General features: G+C 38.0%; 1 protein-coding gene across 4 annotated transcripts in view; it reads left to right on the forward strand.

Annotated features, from left to right (window-relative positions):
* The window catches only part of IRAG2 (inositol 1,4,5-triphosphate receptor associated 2), a 97,159-nt gene that overhangs the window by 52,361 nt on the left and 25,762 nt on the right, over positions 1 to 19,036 (forward strand). For 2 of the 4 annotated variants that reach the window (XM_022577793.3, XM_022577798.2), the window contains 7 exons: positions 473 to 569; positions 3,109 to 3,256; positions 4,024 to 4,105; positions 14,167 to 14,213; positions 14,318 to 14,382; positions 14,539 to 14,646; positions 16,824 to 16,894. In XM_022577793.3, coding sequence (XP_022433501.2) covers positions 473 to 569; positions 3,109 to 3,256; positions 4,024 to 4,105; positions 14,167 to 14,213; positions 14,318 to 14,382; positions 14,539 to 14,646; positions 16,824 to 16,894 — 618 coding nt within the window. The remainder of the gene's footprint in view (positions 1 to 472; positions 570 to 3,108; positions 3,257 to 4,023; positions 4,106 to 14,166; positions 14,214 to 14,317; positions 14,383 to 14,538; positions 14,647 to 16,823; positions 16,895 to 19,036) is intronic. The other 2 variants (XM_022577794.3, XM_022577799.3) reach the window with 2 other exon arrangements.

Consider the following 19,036-nt stretch of genomic DNA (forward strand, 5'->3'; position numbering starts at 1 on the left):
AGAATTCTAAGCTATACTGATTTTCTTGAGAGGGTATCAGACAAAGCAAGATACCTATTTTTTTCTTTATCATGTGCACACACACAATTTTGATAGGCCCTAGGAAATGGTACTATTTAAAACTTTTTGATTGCGGTATCATGAAGAAGAATTATATAGCTAAACTTGCCCCTCACTCATATTTCTTTCCTCAAAGCCTTTGTTTATATGAAAGTGTTGATTATTGGGAATTGATGTTATCTTTCTGTTAAATTATTGAAGAGTGATTTTTAATAAGAATTACATTTTTACTTATAAGGTGTGTACCTTTTGATCCAAAGCATGAAAACTTTGTTACTTGATGTCATTTATTTTCTTCTCAAACTCTCTTGCGGGAGAACAGTGATATTCTTTCTAATTTTGGAGATGAAGAGAGATTATGAAATATATTACAGCCCTTTGGAAAGCTAATAGTACTTGATTTTCTGTTCAGAAGCAGTGTTGCCATAAACGGTATAGTGGTCAAGAAGCAAGAATACATCAGCTACCCCTGACCTTCAAACATACATGCTGGTACACACCTCTGCTGGGTAAGCATGGATAGACCCTTTCCTATACCCTGTCAGACACAGCTGGGGGTGGGGTTCTTCTTGAGAGGGAAAATAATTAATCACAATTATATAGCAAATGTTGAAAACTTAGATGTTTATCCCTGAATTCAGTCAGTCAACTTATATTTGACCACCTACTCTGTGCAAGGCACTATTTTATGTATACTAGAGGGTGAGTCCTAAAGTAGCTCACAGATTATTAAGGAAGTAAGACCTGGGTTCAGAGAAGGCTCTGTAGAAGAAATGAGTGTTGAACCAGGCATGGAAAGACGGGCTGCATTTGGAAAAGCAAAAAGCATGGAAAAAGTATTCCAGCTGGGGAGAATGACATGAGGGGGGAAAAAAATGCAAACGTTTTAAGTGTTTGGAGAAGAGTCCATGCTGGATAAGTCACTGTGGAGATAAGAGGGCTTGGGTCAGGATGGAGTAGAATTTAAGTTTGGAGCATGCTGTAGGTCACCTCATGGACTATTACTTAGTGCCAGTCTAAGAAGAATGAACTTTATCTTAGGAAATGCTGAAAGTGGTGGCATCTCTCATCACAACCTGGATGTGCTTGAAAGCAAAAGTTAATGGTTGGTTCCGAAATGACAAAAGAAATGGGATGATTATCAAAATAAATCTAAGAAGGAATAAGAAGCAAGTAGAGTGACTTGTGGATCATTTCAACTAGAAGAGAGAAAACTGCTACCAGTACTAACAAGTGGCCGGTTTGTGTCAGACAGTAGATAAGTGCTTTATAGAGACGATTTTACCCACACTAACTCAGTGATGGTAACGATACTATGGCAGCACTGAAAGAGTGCCCGCTATGTGCCAGGAACAGTTCTCTGCTCTCAGAACTGTATGTTCACGTACCTGTTAATTCATTTAACCCTCACCATATCCCTGTGAGGTAGATGCTAATGTAATTCACATTTTAAAGATAAGAAAGCAGGAACACTGAGTAATTTGCAGAACTGTGTGTTCATGTACCTGTTAATTCATTTAATCCTCACCATATCCCTGTGAGGTAGATGCTAATGTAATTCACATTTTAAAGATAAGTTAGCAGGAACACTGAATAATTTGCCTAAGGTCATGTGGCACTTAAAAAATTTTATTTATTTATTTTTGGCTGCATTGGGTCTTAGTTGTGGCAAGCAGGATCTTTCGTTGCAGCGCGCGGACACTTCATTTTGGCACGTGGGCTTCCCTTTAGTTGTGGCGCGTGGGCTCAGTAGTTGCAGCGCACGGGCTTAGTTGCCCCGAGGCATGTGGGATCTTTGTTCCCCAAGTAGGGATCAAACCCGAGTCCCCTGCATTGGAAGGTGGATTCTTAACCACTGGACCACCAGGGAAGTCCCCATGTGGCACTTTATATGTAAGTAAACTGAGGCTGAGTTGGTTTAGTTATTTATCCGAGATCACACACCTGGCTTATGTGTCAGGGTCAGGATTTGAACTAAAAATTGTGATTAATTTCAAAGCCTATGTTTTTTCTATTAAATTCTGCTGCTTCCTATACTCAGAAAAACGTGACAAGACAGTTTCCTCAAAAAAAAAAAATTGTCACCCTATTTCCTGCACTCTTCAGTGGTTTACAATTACAACGTCGAACTGTTTTTCTCTTTAGGAGTTGATAAACTGTTTCTGTAAAGGGCCGGATAGTAAATATTTGAGGTTTTGCAGGCTGTACGGTTTCTGCAGCAACTACTCAGCTTTGCTGTTGTAGCCCACAAGCAACCTTGGATGATACTGAATGAATGGGTGTGTCTGTGTTCCAATAAAACTTTATTTACAAAAACAGGAGGCTGGCTGGATTTTGCCCCCTGGCAGCAGATTATTGACCCCTCTAGTGCTTACTAGGTAAGGGTTTCTGTTTCTCCTCCTTCACCCCTACCACCTGCTTAAAAAAATAACTGACATTTCTACCCCTCATAACTGGGCATCAAAATTTAGGGGGTGGGGCGTTGTAATGTTAAAATGTTAATTGAATAGATAAAGAAGATGTGGTAACATATATACAATGGAATATTACTCAGCCATAAAAAGGAACAAAATTGGGTCATTTGTTGAGACGTGGATGGATCTAGAGACTGTCATACAGAGTGAAGTAAGTCAGAAAGAGAAAAACAAATATCGTATGTTAACGCATATATGTGGAACCTAGAAAAATGGTATAGATGAACCGGTTTGCAGGGCAGAAATTGAGACACAGATGTAGAGAACAAACGTATGGACAGCAAGGGGGAAAAGCGGCCGGGGGTGGTGGTGGTGTGATGAATTGGGCGATTGGGATTGACATGTATACACTGATGTGTATAAAATGGATGACTAATAAGAACCTGCTGTATAAAAAAATAAATAAAATAAAATCCAAAAATTAAAAAAAAATGTTAATTGAATTGAACTGACTTTTGTTTTTTCAGAAATGGTCTAATCTCCCAAGAGGAAAAGAAATAGTATATATATATATATATATATATATAATTTGAACCATTAATTTCTATATTTATTCTTTTCTGTTCTACTGCAGACGCCTTGTATCTGGATAGTCTTACAGCAATTTCAAGACTAGAATTGACACCTTTCTCATGTGTAGCCAACCGAATCCATGCTTCATGTGAAAGGCCCAAATATGGAGAAGTAGAGGATGGTGCTTTGGATGTGACTGGAAGGCACAAGTAAGTTAAAAGGGCAAAATACACTTGGCCTACTTTTCGTGGGTGGCCTATTCCTATTGCCTAAACTTTTAATCAGTAAAAGTTTCATATCTTGACATCATGACATCTTTACTGTGGAATTTTTATTATGTGACTTCTCTAACTTTCTGAAAATTGACAACTTTAAAACAAAGATACCTTTATAGTTTTCTCTATAGCTCTTTTGAATTTCATGATTTCCATTCTAAAGTGTAAAAGACAAATTAGGCTACTTAAAATGTTTCCCAGTTTTTAGGAATATACTATGTACTGCTAGGTTAACTCATTCAGCTAGGTTTTGATCATCTTTCTATTCCTTCACACTCCAGGTGAACAAGTCTTTGGGACTCTATCCCTGTGCTCGCACATACCCTCTCCCAAAGCTCATCTGAGCTCACTCACCTTTCTAAGTACACAGACGTTTCTTCCTTAGGAAAAGTTCAGAAATGTCAGTGGAGTTTGTGAGCACTGTTCACCCCAATGAAATTTCCTTTCTGTATTGAGGGTCAGGAAGCAAGACTCTGAATTGCAAATACTTCATTTTCATTTGGGACTAGATTCTCTATGGTTATAACCTCTCTCTCTGATGGAGCTTAGAGCTCTCTTTCATCATGTCTCAGTTAAGACCTGAACTTAATTAGAAATTCGGTAAAATTGGGGCAGGGAAGGGGAACTATGTGATAGATTGGTATCTGCTGAAATTTGCAGTTTTCCCACCTGTATTAAGGAACTTTACTGTCTATTATTAGGTGTCCAGACCCTACAGGTGGTCCCCACCCAGGAACAGATCTTTCAGGTTGCATCAGGATGAATAATGACCTAAGTATGGAAGTGAGTATTGGACTATATTTCAACTTCATTTTTAGCTCTACCATATCCTGACCCTCTTCTGTGGTGTTGTTTTGTTTTGTTTAAGTATTATAGAGACTCTTATGGCAAGTACAAATCTTATACCACAGAATTCAGATGCATGAGAAATGTCAACATTTGACGGCGTCTGGGGGGATTTCTACCCCTTCTATAGTATAAACTCAAGGATATGTAACCAAACGGAGATTTTGATGAAGTGTGCTGAACTTTTTGTTTGAAAGGCAGGCTGGTTTGGGACTTAAATTCACTATTGGCTATCAGGAGTCTCAGGTCTCATTGACTGTCTAAGAATCGAGGTCAAGGCTAGATAATCTTTGAGGTGCTGGTACTTTGCTGTACAGAGTAGGGCAATGCCCAAGGAGTACCCGTTGCTGCAGTTAGGTGCTAAGAGTACTTCTCTACCCAAGAAGAGAATACTGAGTAGCTGAGGGCACTTAGGCAAACACCCCAGGTCGTGGAGATGTGCCTGGAGCACTTTCCTTGGTCAGCAGCCTGAGCCTGAGGGAACGTGATCTTCTCAGTCAAATGGAGCAGACCATTCTGTTCCAGAATCTGGAAATCCATCACTCTTCCTTTTTTAAAAAAAGGTTTATTGGGCTTCCCTGGTGGCGCAGTGGTTGAGAGTCCACCTAGGGGACACGGGTTCGTGCCCCGGTCCGGGAAGATCCCACATGCCGCGGAGCGGCTGGGCCCGTGAGCCATGGCCGCTGAGCCTGCGCGTCCGGAGCCTGTGCTCCGCAACGGGAGAGGCCACAGCAGTGAGAGGCCCGCGTACCGCAAAAATAAAATAAAATAAAATAAAAATAAAAAAGGTTTATTGTGATATAATTCTCCTACCAAACAATTCATCAATTTAAATTGTTCAATTAAATGTTTTTAAAAATATTCAGAGTTGTGCAGCCATCACCACAATCAACTTTAGGACATTTTGATCCCCTTAGAAAGAAGCCTCACACCTATTAGCAGTCTACCCCTATCCGCCACCCCACTCCACCCTGGGCAGCCACTAATCTGCCTTCTGCCTCTATAGTCTGGCCTATTCTGGATATCTCATATAAATGGAATAATACAATACGGACCTCTTGTGACTGGCTTCTTTTCTTAATATGTTTTCAAGGTTCATCCGTGTTGTAGCATGTTATCAGTGCTTCATTCCTCTTTATGACTGGATAATACTCCAGTGTATGAATATACCACCTTTTGTTTATCCATTCACCACCGATAAGCACTTGGGTTGTTTCTACTTTTTGGCTACCATGAATAATGCCACTAAGAACATTAGTGTAAAACATTTTGTGTAAACATATGTTTTCAGTTCTTTGGGGTATATATTTAGGAGTAGAATTATTGCATCATATGGTCACTCTATGTTTAACACTTTGAGGAACTGCAAAACAGATTTTCAAAGCAGCTACACCATTTTACATTCCCACCAGTAATGTATGAGGATTTCATTTTCTCTACATCCTTGTCAACACTTGTCTGTCTTTTTCTTAATTAAATTAAATTTGATTTTTTAATTTCTATTTTATATTGGAGCATAGTTGATTAACAATGTTGTGTTAGTTTCAGGTGTACAGCAAAGTGATTCAGTTATATATATACATGTATCTATTATTTGTTGTCTATCTTTTTGGTTATAGGCATCTTAGTGGATGTAGATTGGTATCTTGTGGTTTTGATATGCATTTCCTTAATGACAAATGATGTTTAGCATTTTTCATGCACTCATTGGCCATATGTATATCTTCTTTAGAGATATGTCTACCCAGATCTTTTGTCCATTTTAAAAAATGAGTTAAAAAAATTGATTTATATGAGTTGTTCTTATTCTTTTAAGTGTATGTATCTCACATTTTTCCATTCCTTAGTACCCCATCCTATTGAATAGCTGAGAAAAGGAAAGAAAAGGAAATGAATCTATTTTGCTATTCCTTAGCAGTTCTTGTAAAGTTTTAATAAAGGAAGTTGAACTTGGAAGCTTACAGGATGTTTGGTTGTTAGTAATTTCCCTTTTATCTGGTACTGATTTCACCAAGAAAGGGGAAGGAACCAACATCAGTTGTGTACCAGGTACTTTGTAGGAAAACATTTCCACGTGCCATGTTATTAATTCTCTCTACAACTTTGAATGGTAAGTATTCTCTGCTTCTACAGATGAGGCAACTGAAGTTCAGAGAGGTTAAATAACTCAACCAGGATCACTCAACTAGTAAGTAGCAAACCTGGGATTCAAATTCAAGTTTGTATAGCTTCAAAGATGAATCCCTTCTTACAACTCCTCTGAGAACACTGAATTTAGACGTTTCAATCATAATAACTACTCCTAGTTACCTTGAAAGTAGTTTTTTGGCTACAAAATAAATTTGCTCCCTTTTGTATCTAAAAGGAGCTCCTAATCCACTCTCATTAGGATATGTGACCGAATTATTTTGTCTCGACACCCATGAAGTAGGAGCGAACAGAGATCACAAGACAAACTCCTGTTAAATGCTCCTGCAGAAATGTATAGATTCCCTGAAGGTTTTCCTGCTGCCTCCGTGCCATTTCTTCCATAGGCCCCAGGAACTAATCTGTCAGCTGCACTCTATGGCTCTCCCCACCAATGTCCACCGTTTCACTTTTCCTCTGCTTCACTGAGGAATCCGGGCAGCCTGTTGACTCCCTCATGCCTGTCCCTTGAGTAAATCCCCACCTTCTACCCCTTCATGCCCCCCACCCATCTCTTAAACAAATAGAACTCTCTCCTTAGATAATGTTTATCTATGCATTCTCGTTCATAAGAATTAGGATGAAACATGAAATTAAAATGACAAAGCATATAATCCGTGTTCGTCCCAGTGACCCATAAATCGTTGTGTTTTCCTAACTCTTTGGCTTCAAACTCTTGGAATTTCATCACTCTTGAGGGCCTTCAAAACAAACAACTTGCCCTGGTATTCAAGCTCTTCTCTAATCTGGTTGCAACCTACCTTTCCATCCTTTCCCCATCCATGCCTTATAATTGTCCCTAAATGTCAGCCAAACCAGGTGGTCTGTATCGTTGGAATATGTGACACAAAGCTGTTTATGCTGTTTTCTCTGCCCAGAACACTTCTACTTCTCCACTTGTCAAATTCTATTTGACTATCAAGGCCCATTCCAAAAACCAAGTGTTCCATAAAACCTTTTGTGGTAGCGAGAAATGTTTACCGTCAAGCATCTCTAGTCCTTCTTGAGATGGAAATCGTAATGGATTAGAAAGTCGAGAGGTGAGGGTTTTCCCTGGTTCGACCTCTCTGCTACTATGGAAAAGTCTTGTCATTCAGGCCTCATTTTCCGCATTTCTCAACCGTAGCACTCAGGAAAAGAATAAGTTCACTCTTTTCTTTTAGACCCCAGTAACTCTGTGCTCCTCCCGTCTATATTTTGGTTACATTATAGTTCTTTGCTTTCTTAACATGTTCCTGTATCAGATTATTAACTTGGTGTAGAGTGCCTTTGGCCATTAACCAATGTGCATCTAGCAACCTGAATAGATTTGGTATGCAGTAGCTGCTCTATTAATATTTGTTGAATGCCTATTTACTTATTTATTTTTGTACTCCCTACAGGGTCTATTTAAAACATTGAGTGAGCACCCAGTGGACTTGTTGAATTGACAGTCTCACCCTATTGCTTTCTGACTGGTGTTCCTGAGAACCTTAGATTTATTTTTTTTATTCCTCTCCCATTTTCATAGAGGAAGCTATATTCTAACATCTTTTTCAGAAAGCACAATAGGAGATAAGAGTGAACATCAGTATTCATAAGGGGATCTTTGGGTGACCAAAGGACTCTAGCAAGACTAATACCTCAAAAAGAACGTGTCTGGGCTTCCCTGGTGGCGCAGTGGTTGAGAGTCTGCCTGCCGATGCAGGGGACACGGGTTCGTGCCCCGGTCCGGGAAGATCCCACATGCCGCGGAGCGGCTGGGCCCGTGAGCCATGGCCGCTGAGCCTGCGCGTCCAGAGCCTGTGCTCCGCAACGGGAGAGGCCACAACAGTGAGAGGCCCGTGTACCGCAAAAAAAAAAAAAAAAAAAAAAAGAACGTGTCTTAGTAAAATAATTTGGGGTCCAGTTTGGGACATTCCTGGGGAGAACAGAGCTACTTTACTGACCCAGTGAAATCTATTTATTTGGGATATTTTAACGTAAAGAGGAAAAAAGGAAATAAATTATTTCAAGTCCTCGTCTTTTGGAGACTCAGACTAAAATATTTATGAAAGAAATGTCTATGGTATCTGGGATATGCTTCAAAACAATGCTAAGGTAGGTTTAGTGGGTGACGGTATAGATGAAAGGAGATGGGCCATAGGTTGATAATTGTTGAATCTGCAGAATGGGTACACAAAGGGTAATTATTCTATCCTGTCTACTTTTGTATTTATTTGAAATATTTCCCAGTCATGACCTAGAATTTTTAGCCACATAGCATAGGCTTTGGAATTAAGCAGTTGTGGGTTTAAGCTGACTCTGTTACTTATTAGCTGTGTGAACTCGGACAAGTGGCCTAACCTCTTTCAGTTTGTGTGTGTTCCCTTGTGAAACAGAGATATTACTTTGCAGAGTTCTTTTCAGGATTCAGATACACACATACACATATACATATATTATGCATATACATATGCCTATATATCTCTGCAACAGCTAAATAATGGCCTAACCAGTCCAGGGAAACAAACCAAGTAGGTCATATTTAGAGGAGAGACAAATCTCAGTGCTCCGTCTCCCCACTTGCTGATAAATAGGAAGGCCTTTTTGATTCATGGGGTCCCTTCTCAGCATTTCCAAGAACCTCTATACTGGTGCCTACCAGTATATCCCAATGTCCTTCTGATCTCACCAACTTATGGGTCCCAGGGAAGGACACTTCACCTCCTGAGAGATCGCTGGAGAAGGTAGTCGGTTTCACCACTCACATCTCTGCAGTCCTTTCTGTTTGTTGTCCACACTGTCCACAGTCCCTGCCTGCTCCATGGTCGACCTCCTTGGAACGCTGTGTCTGGACCTTTGGTGATCTCCTCTTCCTGGTCGGTAGGGAGATGACTCTCACTTCTTGTTTCAGCACCTTCAGAGCTGGGTACTACTGTGGTGTTGGGTGGACTCCTTGTGATGCAGTTAAAATTATCCTCTACTTTTCAAGGCAAATAGATAATCCAGCAGGGCTGGCTAGTAGCACAGTCTCCCACTGAATCAGGGATTGCTGCTCCCTTCTATAGCTAGACCCAGCTGTTCATTTGGCCCAACTTTCTCCGTTCTTCCTCACTCTTGGCAATTTCTCTCTGGGGCTCAGTTGTCTCTCCTTATAATCTTTCTTTCCTTATTCACTGCTCCCACCATTGAGTCTGAAGAGCAACCAAAGGATTTCTGGGACTTTGCAAAACTGGACTTGTGATTAGGTACCTGTGTTTGTCCCCAAACACTCCAAGAATTAAGAAGCTTCATGAAAATTACATGACAATGAAACTGATTCTCCCCTCTACCCACTCCAACCTCAGATTTGACCCCAACAAGACACTTTATAACATATATAAAGTACCTGGTTCATAGTAAACACTCAGAAAATAGCAACTGTAACTGTCACCCAGAATCAGGATTATCAGCAGTGTGAAGCTCAGAGGATCCAGGTCAGAGGATAGGAAGATGAATTTCTGTTTTCTCTTTGGCTGTTTAAAAAAATCACATACACTAAATATTAAGTGCTTTGCCATCCCTTTGAGGTCTCCTTCGTGTCATTACATGTTTTTGCCTAAGATATACTATCACTAGGAGAAGGTGATTTATGAGGCAAAGGACAGAATCAGTTTTAAAGTATCTCAGATCTTCTGGCCATTGTATGTCCTGTTCTCTCAAGCTGTGCGTGGGTGCAGCCTTAATAAACTTGGAGAATAAATAACTTTGCCAGTTGCAAAACTGGGACATGTAGAAGTTGGCTTATAACTGTATTACAAATGAACCTCAAAGTGGTGGGAGTGTCCTGTGGATCTGAAGGTGTGGTGTCCTTTTAGTTAGAAATTGCAAAAAAAACAAAAAACAAAACTTGTGAAGGAATTTCGTTTTATTTAGGTTATAACAGTTGTAATCTTTTGATGTTTAATTTTACATTCTTTTTAGAATATTGAAACCAACTTCAAGTCAAGGGCATTTTTGTTTTTTTTAAGTTAGAATAAAATAAGTCTATATAGACTCCTTTTGTTCGGTTTTTCTTCTTTTCTCAGAAAATCATATTAGTTTATTTGAGCAACGTCAATTGTCTAAAATGGATCTAAAAGTAAAAATTACATCGGTAACATGAATGTTTATTAGTGGAAATGTTTCTGATCATAAAAATCTATGGATGAAATAGCACTTCATCTAGAAGAGTAACCCTGGGAGATTATCTAGGCCTGATAATTGCCCTTACTAATACCTTAGAAGTTATTTCTTGTTGTTCTTCATATTTTCTATCTAAATATTAAAATAATACTGCTGTGTGTGTGTGTGTGAGAGAGAGAGAGAGAGAGAGAATATGTGTGTGTGCATCCTGCATTTGCTGATCTAGCCCGTGGGAGAATGTCTCGCTTTGTTCCATGAGTACCTTAACTACCCCACCCTACGTTAGACTTTTACTCTCAAAAGCAAATGGGCTGGACCACGGATTTTCATGTAAACGTTATGCAGGTTGATATTTGAATGGCTCGAACAGGAAGAACATGCTTCCTGCTCTATGCTGTCGGCATATGTTAGACTCATTGACTTGAGCCAATCTTCTACATGTAGGTAAGTCTCTCTTCTGAAATTTCTTTTTCTTGCTTTTAGTCAGTTTCTTGATTTTCCTTGGTTTTAAAATATATCCAGTAAATTATCTTTTTTATCATCTGCCCAGATCCTACAGTTGTTGTGTGTGTTAGGTTCTCCTGTGGGTTTAAATAGGGGTGCCTTTTGAAACTGGAAGAAAAGAGCACAATTGTAGAAAGTTTTTGCTGAGTTATTTTTCACCCCCCCTTCACAGGTACAGACACCCTGAGGGGCTATATCTCCAACTTTCATTAACTATAACCCTAAATTTGGAAGAAAAAAAATCTCCTTCTTTTATCTGCTTCTTCTTGTAAGGAGGAAAAAAATGTTAGACCAAATGTATGAAAATCTAGGATTGAGATGTGTTGTATATTATGTTGTTTTCTGATTAGTGAGATTTGTAAAGATTAATGAATTGGGAGTAATATCCAATAATATCCAATATCCTTGCAACAGAACAATGTAGTAATGTACAGCTACAAAATATATGCCATTTCTCGAAAATCACAGAATTGTTACTTATTTAATCAATAAATATTTTATGTTTACCAAAAGGTTTCACATATAAAAAATAGGACAAAAGAAGGGCTTTACACAGACCATATGGCAAATGAGATTTATTTCTAGTATAATGAAAGCAAACTGTATTTTTGCTATATTTATTATTTTGACTTTAAATAATAAACTTTTTTTTAAAAGACAAAGTTTACAGAAATAATGTGTTCCCTTTCCCCTGATACTGGAAATCAGTTTAATTGAATAGAAAATAACTGCATTCTCTTTCATACCTCTTAAATTCAAATACAGGTATTCATGACTCTGATTGGTATAAGAAGAAATATTTTTCTGACAAAATTAGCTTTTTAGTTAGTGCAATATAGTTATTATATATAATATATATTATTAATTATAGCACAGTAATAAGTGTTTTTTCAAGCCACACATAATAACAGATTTGTATGTTATGGTGGGTTAAATGGGCCTGATTTTTTTATTATTAAGGAATCAATCCTTGTTGACTTTTATGGAGGACACTTAATGAGACTGAAGAATGTTTAATATTTTCATATTTTTATAGCTTCATTTCTTACATATATATTGGCAGGTAGTTAAATAAGCATATACTAATTACTAGTACAATCTATTTAAATATCTTAAGGATAGAGCCAATATCATTTAACTACCTGTGAAGTATAAGGTATAATTTCTCTTCAAAATTTAATGCAAATATTACCCTACTCTGTTCTGTGCATGTTACTTTCCTCTGTGGAATGCTGCTTATAATTTACGAAGTATTTGTTTTACATATTTGTCTTTCTGACTGGCCTGTGAGCTCCTCTGGGACAAGGAATGTGTTTTTGGTCTCTCCAACCTTTCTGTTTTGTGCCAGAAACAGCCTTTCACTGTTTCTGGCACAAACTGGGCCTTTGATGAAAGTTGTTGACTTAAATTAAACTGATGTCACAAGAGGCTTCAGTTACATATAATCTGACACAAAGACATTTAAAGCAGGGACAAAAATGAAATAAAAGAGAAGATTGCCCAACATTTATATGTAGGAGGATTAGGTGTACATTCTTGCTGTGCAAGTTTGTGGAGTTTTCTAAACATTTGAGGGGAACATTTTAAAAGTTTATATTCGAATCATCTACCAGTCTAAGACAATCATTGTGAAGTCTTTGCCTCTCCAATAGCCTTAGGGTATTTCAGAGACAGTTCTGTTTACAATGAAGACAGTTCTGTTTGCAATCAGACTGTATTTAGTCTGATTGTTTAGACTGTTTAGAGGCTGACACCACCATTCTGAATACTCCTGAGAAATTACTTTATTCATTGGTTTTACTTTCCTTACCTGAAATAAGTAAATCTTTTTTTTTTTTCGTAAAACCCACTACATAAGGTTGTTGGGAGAATTAAATGAGATGATACGTAAAAGGGCTTTTGTAAATTTTAATGTGCTGAACAGATGTAAGCTATTGTTTTTTGTATTGGATAACTATACATTCAGCAAACTCTTGCTAAATCTTTATCTTTCTGTGACTATAGTCAGTATTATCTTGGAGAGATTCTAAATACGGTTTATGATATACGGCATCCCTCCATTGAAACCTGTCGTTGGTTGTGCCAGTTAACAAGAAGCTGTGTGTTTGATCATGGAATATTTAAATGTCTTCAGTTTTGCATTGTCTGTGCATATTTTGGATATGTCCAAGTGATTTCAGTTTTAATTTATTAAATTTTTATTTTTTTTCCTAAATAAACCAAACGATAATGAAAATATACTTATTATTGAATAGAAAAACTTTTTTTTTTTTTTTAAAATTTATTTTTTTGCGGTATGCGGGCCTCTCACTGTCGTGGCCTCTCCCGTTGCGGAGCACAGGCTCCGGACGCGCAGGCTCAGCGGCCATGGCTCACGGGCCCAGCCGCTCCGCGGCATGTGGGATCTTCCCGAACCAGGGCACGAACCTGTGTCCCCTGCATCGGCAGGCGGACTCTCAACCACTGCGCCACCAGGGAAGCCCCAGAAAAACTTTTTATTAAAGAGGAACATGTGTTCCCACTGTATTTTTTGAAAGAGAATAAGTGAACCTAATCTCCTGAAGTTCCCCCCAAATTAGGAACTCTTGATAAACGTTAAGAAGCTCAAATGAGACTTTCACATGCTTGCCCTGGAAGGCTGGGACCACAGTTTTGTTAAGTTCTTTTTGAGCCCCATGTAAGAGGTGCTGACGTGGATGTAATCCCTCAGATCTTTGAGAATTGGATTAACTTTAAAATGTATTATGTGTCTAGCTAGAAAATTGAGAACCATTTTTAAATCAACAGGCCAAAAGTTTTAAGTTGAGTAATATTTCCATAAATAGAAATGTTGTTTTATGCCCACCTAGAATGTTCTGTTTAAAGAAAACTTAAGTTCATGATATAAACTCTATCTGCCCTTTAAGTTTAGAATTTGTTTTGCCCAAGAATTTAAATTTTCTTTAAATATTGGGCTCGTAAGTATACTTAAAATTGGATTTCTTTTTTGCAAGTACAGCTTTGAGGAAGTATGTATATCAGTCTGCCCTGTACCATCCCATTCCCATATCCTCTGCAGAAGAGCAAAGCAAATATGGGTTCATTTAAAACTGTATGAAAATGTTTGCTTAACACAACTTCTCTGGAATGGAAAATGTCAAATTGTTAAACTTGTTTCTCTCTCTCTTTTTTTTTATCTTAAGGAGAATGGTGTTGAACGCTTATATTCTGAGAGCCTGCCACAGTCCAGGTTTGCTTGTTTGTTTCTGTGTATGACTTTTGATGCATATTCAGTTAATTTCTAAGAGAATTCTTTGGACCAGACACTCTAAAATACTTCTACTTTTTTGACAGGGAATATTCCACCCTACCATCTCCTGGACACACTTCATCCACAGAGAGTACTGTAACTTCAAGTGGTGAGTAGATTAGAAAAGATATAAAAATAGAGTGTTAGTATTATAACTATAAGCTTGGATGTTCTGTGACCTGCTAAGGTGTGTGCAAATGAAAAGGACACAAGCAAATAATCCTTTTGCATAGTATTCATGCTGTTAGTTTCCTCCTGTTGATAGATTCTGGATCAGAAATTTTGCATATGGCTTCTGGTGTCATTGATTGTAAACCACTCTGTGAGAAAGAGGAGGATAAAAGATCAACTTCTGCTGTGAAGAAGATCAAAGGTAAGCTGTTGAAGGGCTCAAGACGAGTTTCCATTTTAAAACACTAAGCAAACTTGGAAGCTAGTGGAGTAACCATCCTCAGTGGCTCAGTAATACTATTTTATAAAAGAAGTTTGAAGACATAGTCTGGAGAAAAGAAGTCCAGAGGTGACCATGGCCTTCCTATATGACAATGTCACCAACTTTCTTCCAATTCTGTATTTAAAATAAAAATTACAGTATATTTTAATGGGATTTAAATATTTCCTTATGGCCAAAATTGATTGGACACACCTGAGTCTCAACTGTGATGCAGATGTGGAATCACCTCCTTAGGAAATTCTCAGAATCCTAGTTAGAATCTACTGGGTTAAAAGGATGGACCGATTAGTGATGGTCCACTCAGGAGGCAGATATTAACTAGATAACATGTTAGATCCTTTTCTGCCATTTGAGTCTGAAAATAAAGTGCTTATTCTGAACCGTTCCCAGTGAGACATCACTACAGTTGACACTCATGGGATACATAGGCTCTCATTCCAACCAAAAACACCGATCAAGGAAAACTCATCTAATGTTTAAATTGGGACAATTAAATTTGAGACACAGGTGCTAAGTTAAAGGAGCTGTAAAATTGTAGAAATGGAATCCATTCCTTCAGTTGACTGAAGAATATCTTTATATTCTACCTCACACCAAATAAGAAAAATTTTAATTAAAACTGCACCAGGATGCTATTTTTTACCTGTCATGTAGACAAAGATAAAAAATTTGATTGCACACTGTTGGTAAGGTTGTTGGGGGGAAAAGAATTCTCATACACTGCTGCAGGGAATGTAAATTATTGTAATTAGTATGGAGAGGAATTTGACAATATCTACCCAAAATTTAAATGTACATATTCCATGATAAAACAATTTGGTTTCTGGGACTTTATCCTGTAGATCTAAGTACATACATACTATATGATGTATATGGAAGTTTATTTACTGCAACATTGTTTGTAACAACAAAATATTGGAAACAAGTTAACGATCAGTAGAAGACTAATTAACATATTTTGGCATATCCATGTAATGGAATACTAGTATACATCTGTAAAACATATATAAGGAAACTTTTTTCTTGGAAGGATATCAAAGAACTATTTTTTGTGTGGAAAAACGCCAAAGTACAAAACATTATGTACTGCATGTAAAAATTTGTGGAAAAAAAATAGAAAAAAGTTTTTGTGTATATATAAAATATCTCTGCAAGGCTAGACAAAAATTTGTAACATTGTCTATGAGGAGGTAAAGTAGGTTTCTGGCAGGCGTGATGGGAGGGAAAATTTTCACTGGAAAACAATTTTACGCTTTTTCATTTATGGGCCATATGAATCTACTACCTGTTTTAATTTTTTTTTTTAAGAACTAAAATAAAATTTCCATAGGGAAAAAATTTTATATCCCTGAAGAAAGGGGTTACCATTTTGCTCTTATTTCCATGTAAATTAAAAATATCTAATACATCCTTTAACTATTCTGTTTTCTTAAAAAGAAAGAAACGAAATCTGACTATAGCCGCTGACCTTTGTGCCTGCACTGAACTAAAGTCAGGACAATGGATCATGTGAAGAGGAAAATCATCATCAAGTACATTACAATACAAATAAACAAAGGGAAATTACAAAAAGGAATGGCATAAATTAAAAGTGCATCTTTTCTTCTTAGTTTGATTACATTTTATTTAGAAAGATACTGTGTTTTGGAAGGATATACTTTGTTATCAGCCTTGCATATATAATTGTTAAAAACCTGTTTGTCAATCTATAAAAAAAAAAAGCTACTAAGTTACTAATTGTTCATTCTTCTTTCCTTCAGTTTCTGTAATTATACTAGTAACGTGTTTGATTTAAAAAAGCAGCAGTAGCTGCTTTCTATTTTAAAAACCCTCTGTTTGAAAGCCATTTATACAGGTATTCATTTCTGTTAAAACATCTTATATGGTTAGCTTCCTTGGGAACTTTAGCTGACCTAGTCCTGAATCTGAATGAATGGACACATTGAAAGTTTTTTAGTACAAAATTTGTCTCACGTGTTAAGCAATTTGCCACTTACTAGTCCGCCCGCATTGCCACCCTCACTATTCCTTCCTCTTTTACTTGTTACTGCTCCCCCTCCCCCCAACACTGTTGATGTGTATCCTCCTTCTTATAGGTGGAAGTCCAGCTCCTGAAAATATTGCACTCCAAGGCTCTGTGAATGAAGAAAAAATCATGTCAAATCAGGTAAGGAGGGGCTTCCCTGGTGGCGCAGTGGTTGGGAGTCCGCCTGCCGATGCAGGGGACACGGGTTCGTGCCCCGGTCCGGGAAGATCCCACGTGCCGCGGAGCGGCTGGGCCCTTGAGCCATGGCCGCTGAGCCTGCGCGTCTGGAGCCTGTGCTCCGTGGTGGGAGAGGCCACAACAGTGAGAGGCCCGCGTACCGCAAAAAAAAAAAAAAAATCAGGTAAGGAAATATATGCATGTTAACAGTAAAAGTAATGGTATGTTGCAATGATATTTAGAACTGTCCCTTTAAGTTTGCAAAATACTCTTAAAAGCACGATTGCATTTTATCCTTTCAAAATATTATGAGGTTAATAGAATTTAGTTATACTAATATTGTATAGATGAAGAAGTTGAGTCCAAACCATCCAGGGTCACTCAGTAGACTCAGGTAGGACCTCCTGACTCCACACTGATTTTTCTTTCATTCATTCATGCATTCATTCACTCATTTATTCATCAAAGATCTGCTGGAAACAAGCTAAATATCTATCTGTAGAGTACTCTTAAATAAATGAAGGCATTAATAAATAAGGCTAAACAAAACAGTGATATCTATCTTAAAGATGTGTTATAATTAATGGAAGAAACATACAATTACTCAGTAATTAGACTGGTCAGCGATATGAAAGAGAAACGGTTGGGGTGAGAGGACAGAAGAGGTGTCATGGAGGAGGTTCCTAGTGAGTGGTATCGAATGTTATACAGGTACATGGCAAACTGCTATAAAACATTATAAGGATGAATATTTAAATGTTTATAGAAAAAGAATTAAACTCCTTAAAGGGAAGGCATATCGCCACTGGTATGAATTTATAATTATTTGAAGGATAACTTACAGACTATGGGCAATTCTACGTTCCTTTAAGGGTCTTATTTATACATCAGTCCCTCTCTGTATTCTATGTGCGGAGGTGTGTGTCTGTGTGTCTGTGTGTGTGTATTATTATTGTTTTCCCCTCAGTGTATAAACATTCTATTAGTTAGGCCTATTTGATTACAAGAAACAGAGACTCATGCAACTAACTCAGGTTAAGAGAAGGTTGTGGCATGTATACATTGAAGGTAATAAGGTAGATAAAAATTTTGTACTATTCTTATCTGAAGGGAGTGGAGTAATTGGATATGTGATTTGGGATAATTCTTTGTAGTGTAAAGTATATATAAAGTGTAGTGTTGGCTAGCCCACATGCTGAAAGTGGTTGCCCCTTATAAAAAATGGACAGAGGAAAATTCAAGTCCTCTAGTCTTTCCTAGCTCATCTCAAAAAAAAAAAGAAAGAAAACTTAAAAAAATAATGGATTAGGAAATGTAGTAATGGAGGTGGAAAATTGGTTAGAATGCTATAGTAGTAATTCAGGCAAGAAATGAAGATAGTATGAATTTAGTGATGATGGAAAAAATGAGACTCATTTGAGAGATACTTGGGGTATAGCATTCACAGTACATGGTAACTGATAATCAGGGGTCTGGGAAAAGGTCAATACCCAGGTTTATGGCCTAACCTACAGAATGAATAGAATAACATGAGAGTAGGGGGGAGTTAGAAGAATTTGTGGGGTAAATTTAATTTAATTTAATTTGAGGTAAGTCAAGTTTCAGGTTGATATGAGACATCATTAATACCCTGTAAGGAGATTTTATAGATAACTATATACCCATATTCATAAGCTCACCCGTGGGACTTTCAGAAGCAGACACATATTTGTGAGTCATCAGCAAAGAACCAAGCAGGTGGATGAGATTCCCCAAGGAAGGAGGGCAGGCAGAGAGAGAGCACAGAGGATAATGGACTCTTGATGATTCCATTGCCTAATAAGAGAAGGCAGTGGTGGAGAAGACCAAGAAGGAGCTTTGTAGTGATGGGGGGACATCAGGAAAGGGGAACCAAGGGATGAAAAAAACTTCAAGAAGGAGGGGATTATAGATCGATTTGGATGCTACAGTGAGGTCACATAAGATAAAGGCTAGGGCTTCCCTGGTGGCGCAGTGGTTGAGAGTCCGCCTGCCGATGCAGGGGACACGGGTTCGTGCCCCGGTCCGGAAGGATCCCACGTGCCGCGGAGCGGCTGGGCCCGTGAGCCATGGCCGCTGAGCCTGCAC

The sequence above is a fragment of the Delphinapterus leucas genome, chromosome 11 (assembly GCF_059928025.1).
Source record: "Delphinapterus leucas isolate spDelLeu-1000000601 "Yukka" chromosome 11, BTC_Dleu_Yukka2, whole genome shotgun sequence".
Classification (NCBI taxonomy): domain Eukaryota; kingdom Metazoa; phylum Chordata; class Mammalia; order Artiodactyla; family Monodontidae; genus Delphinapterus; species Delphinapterus leucas.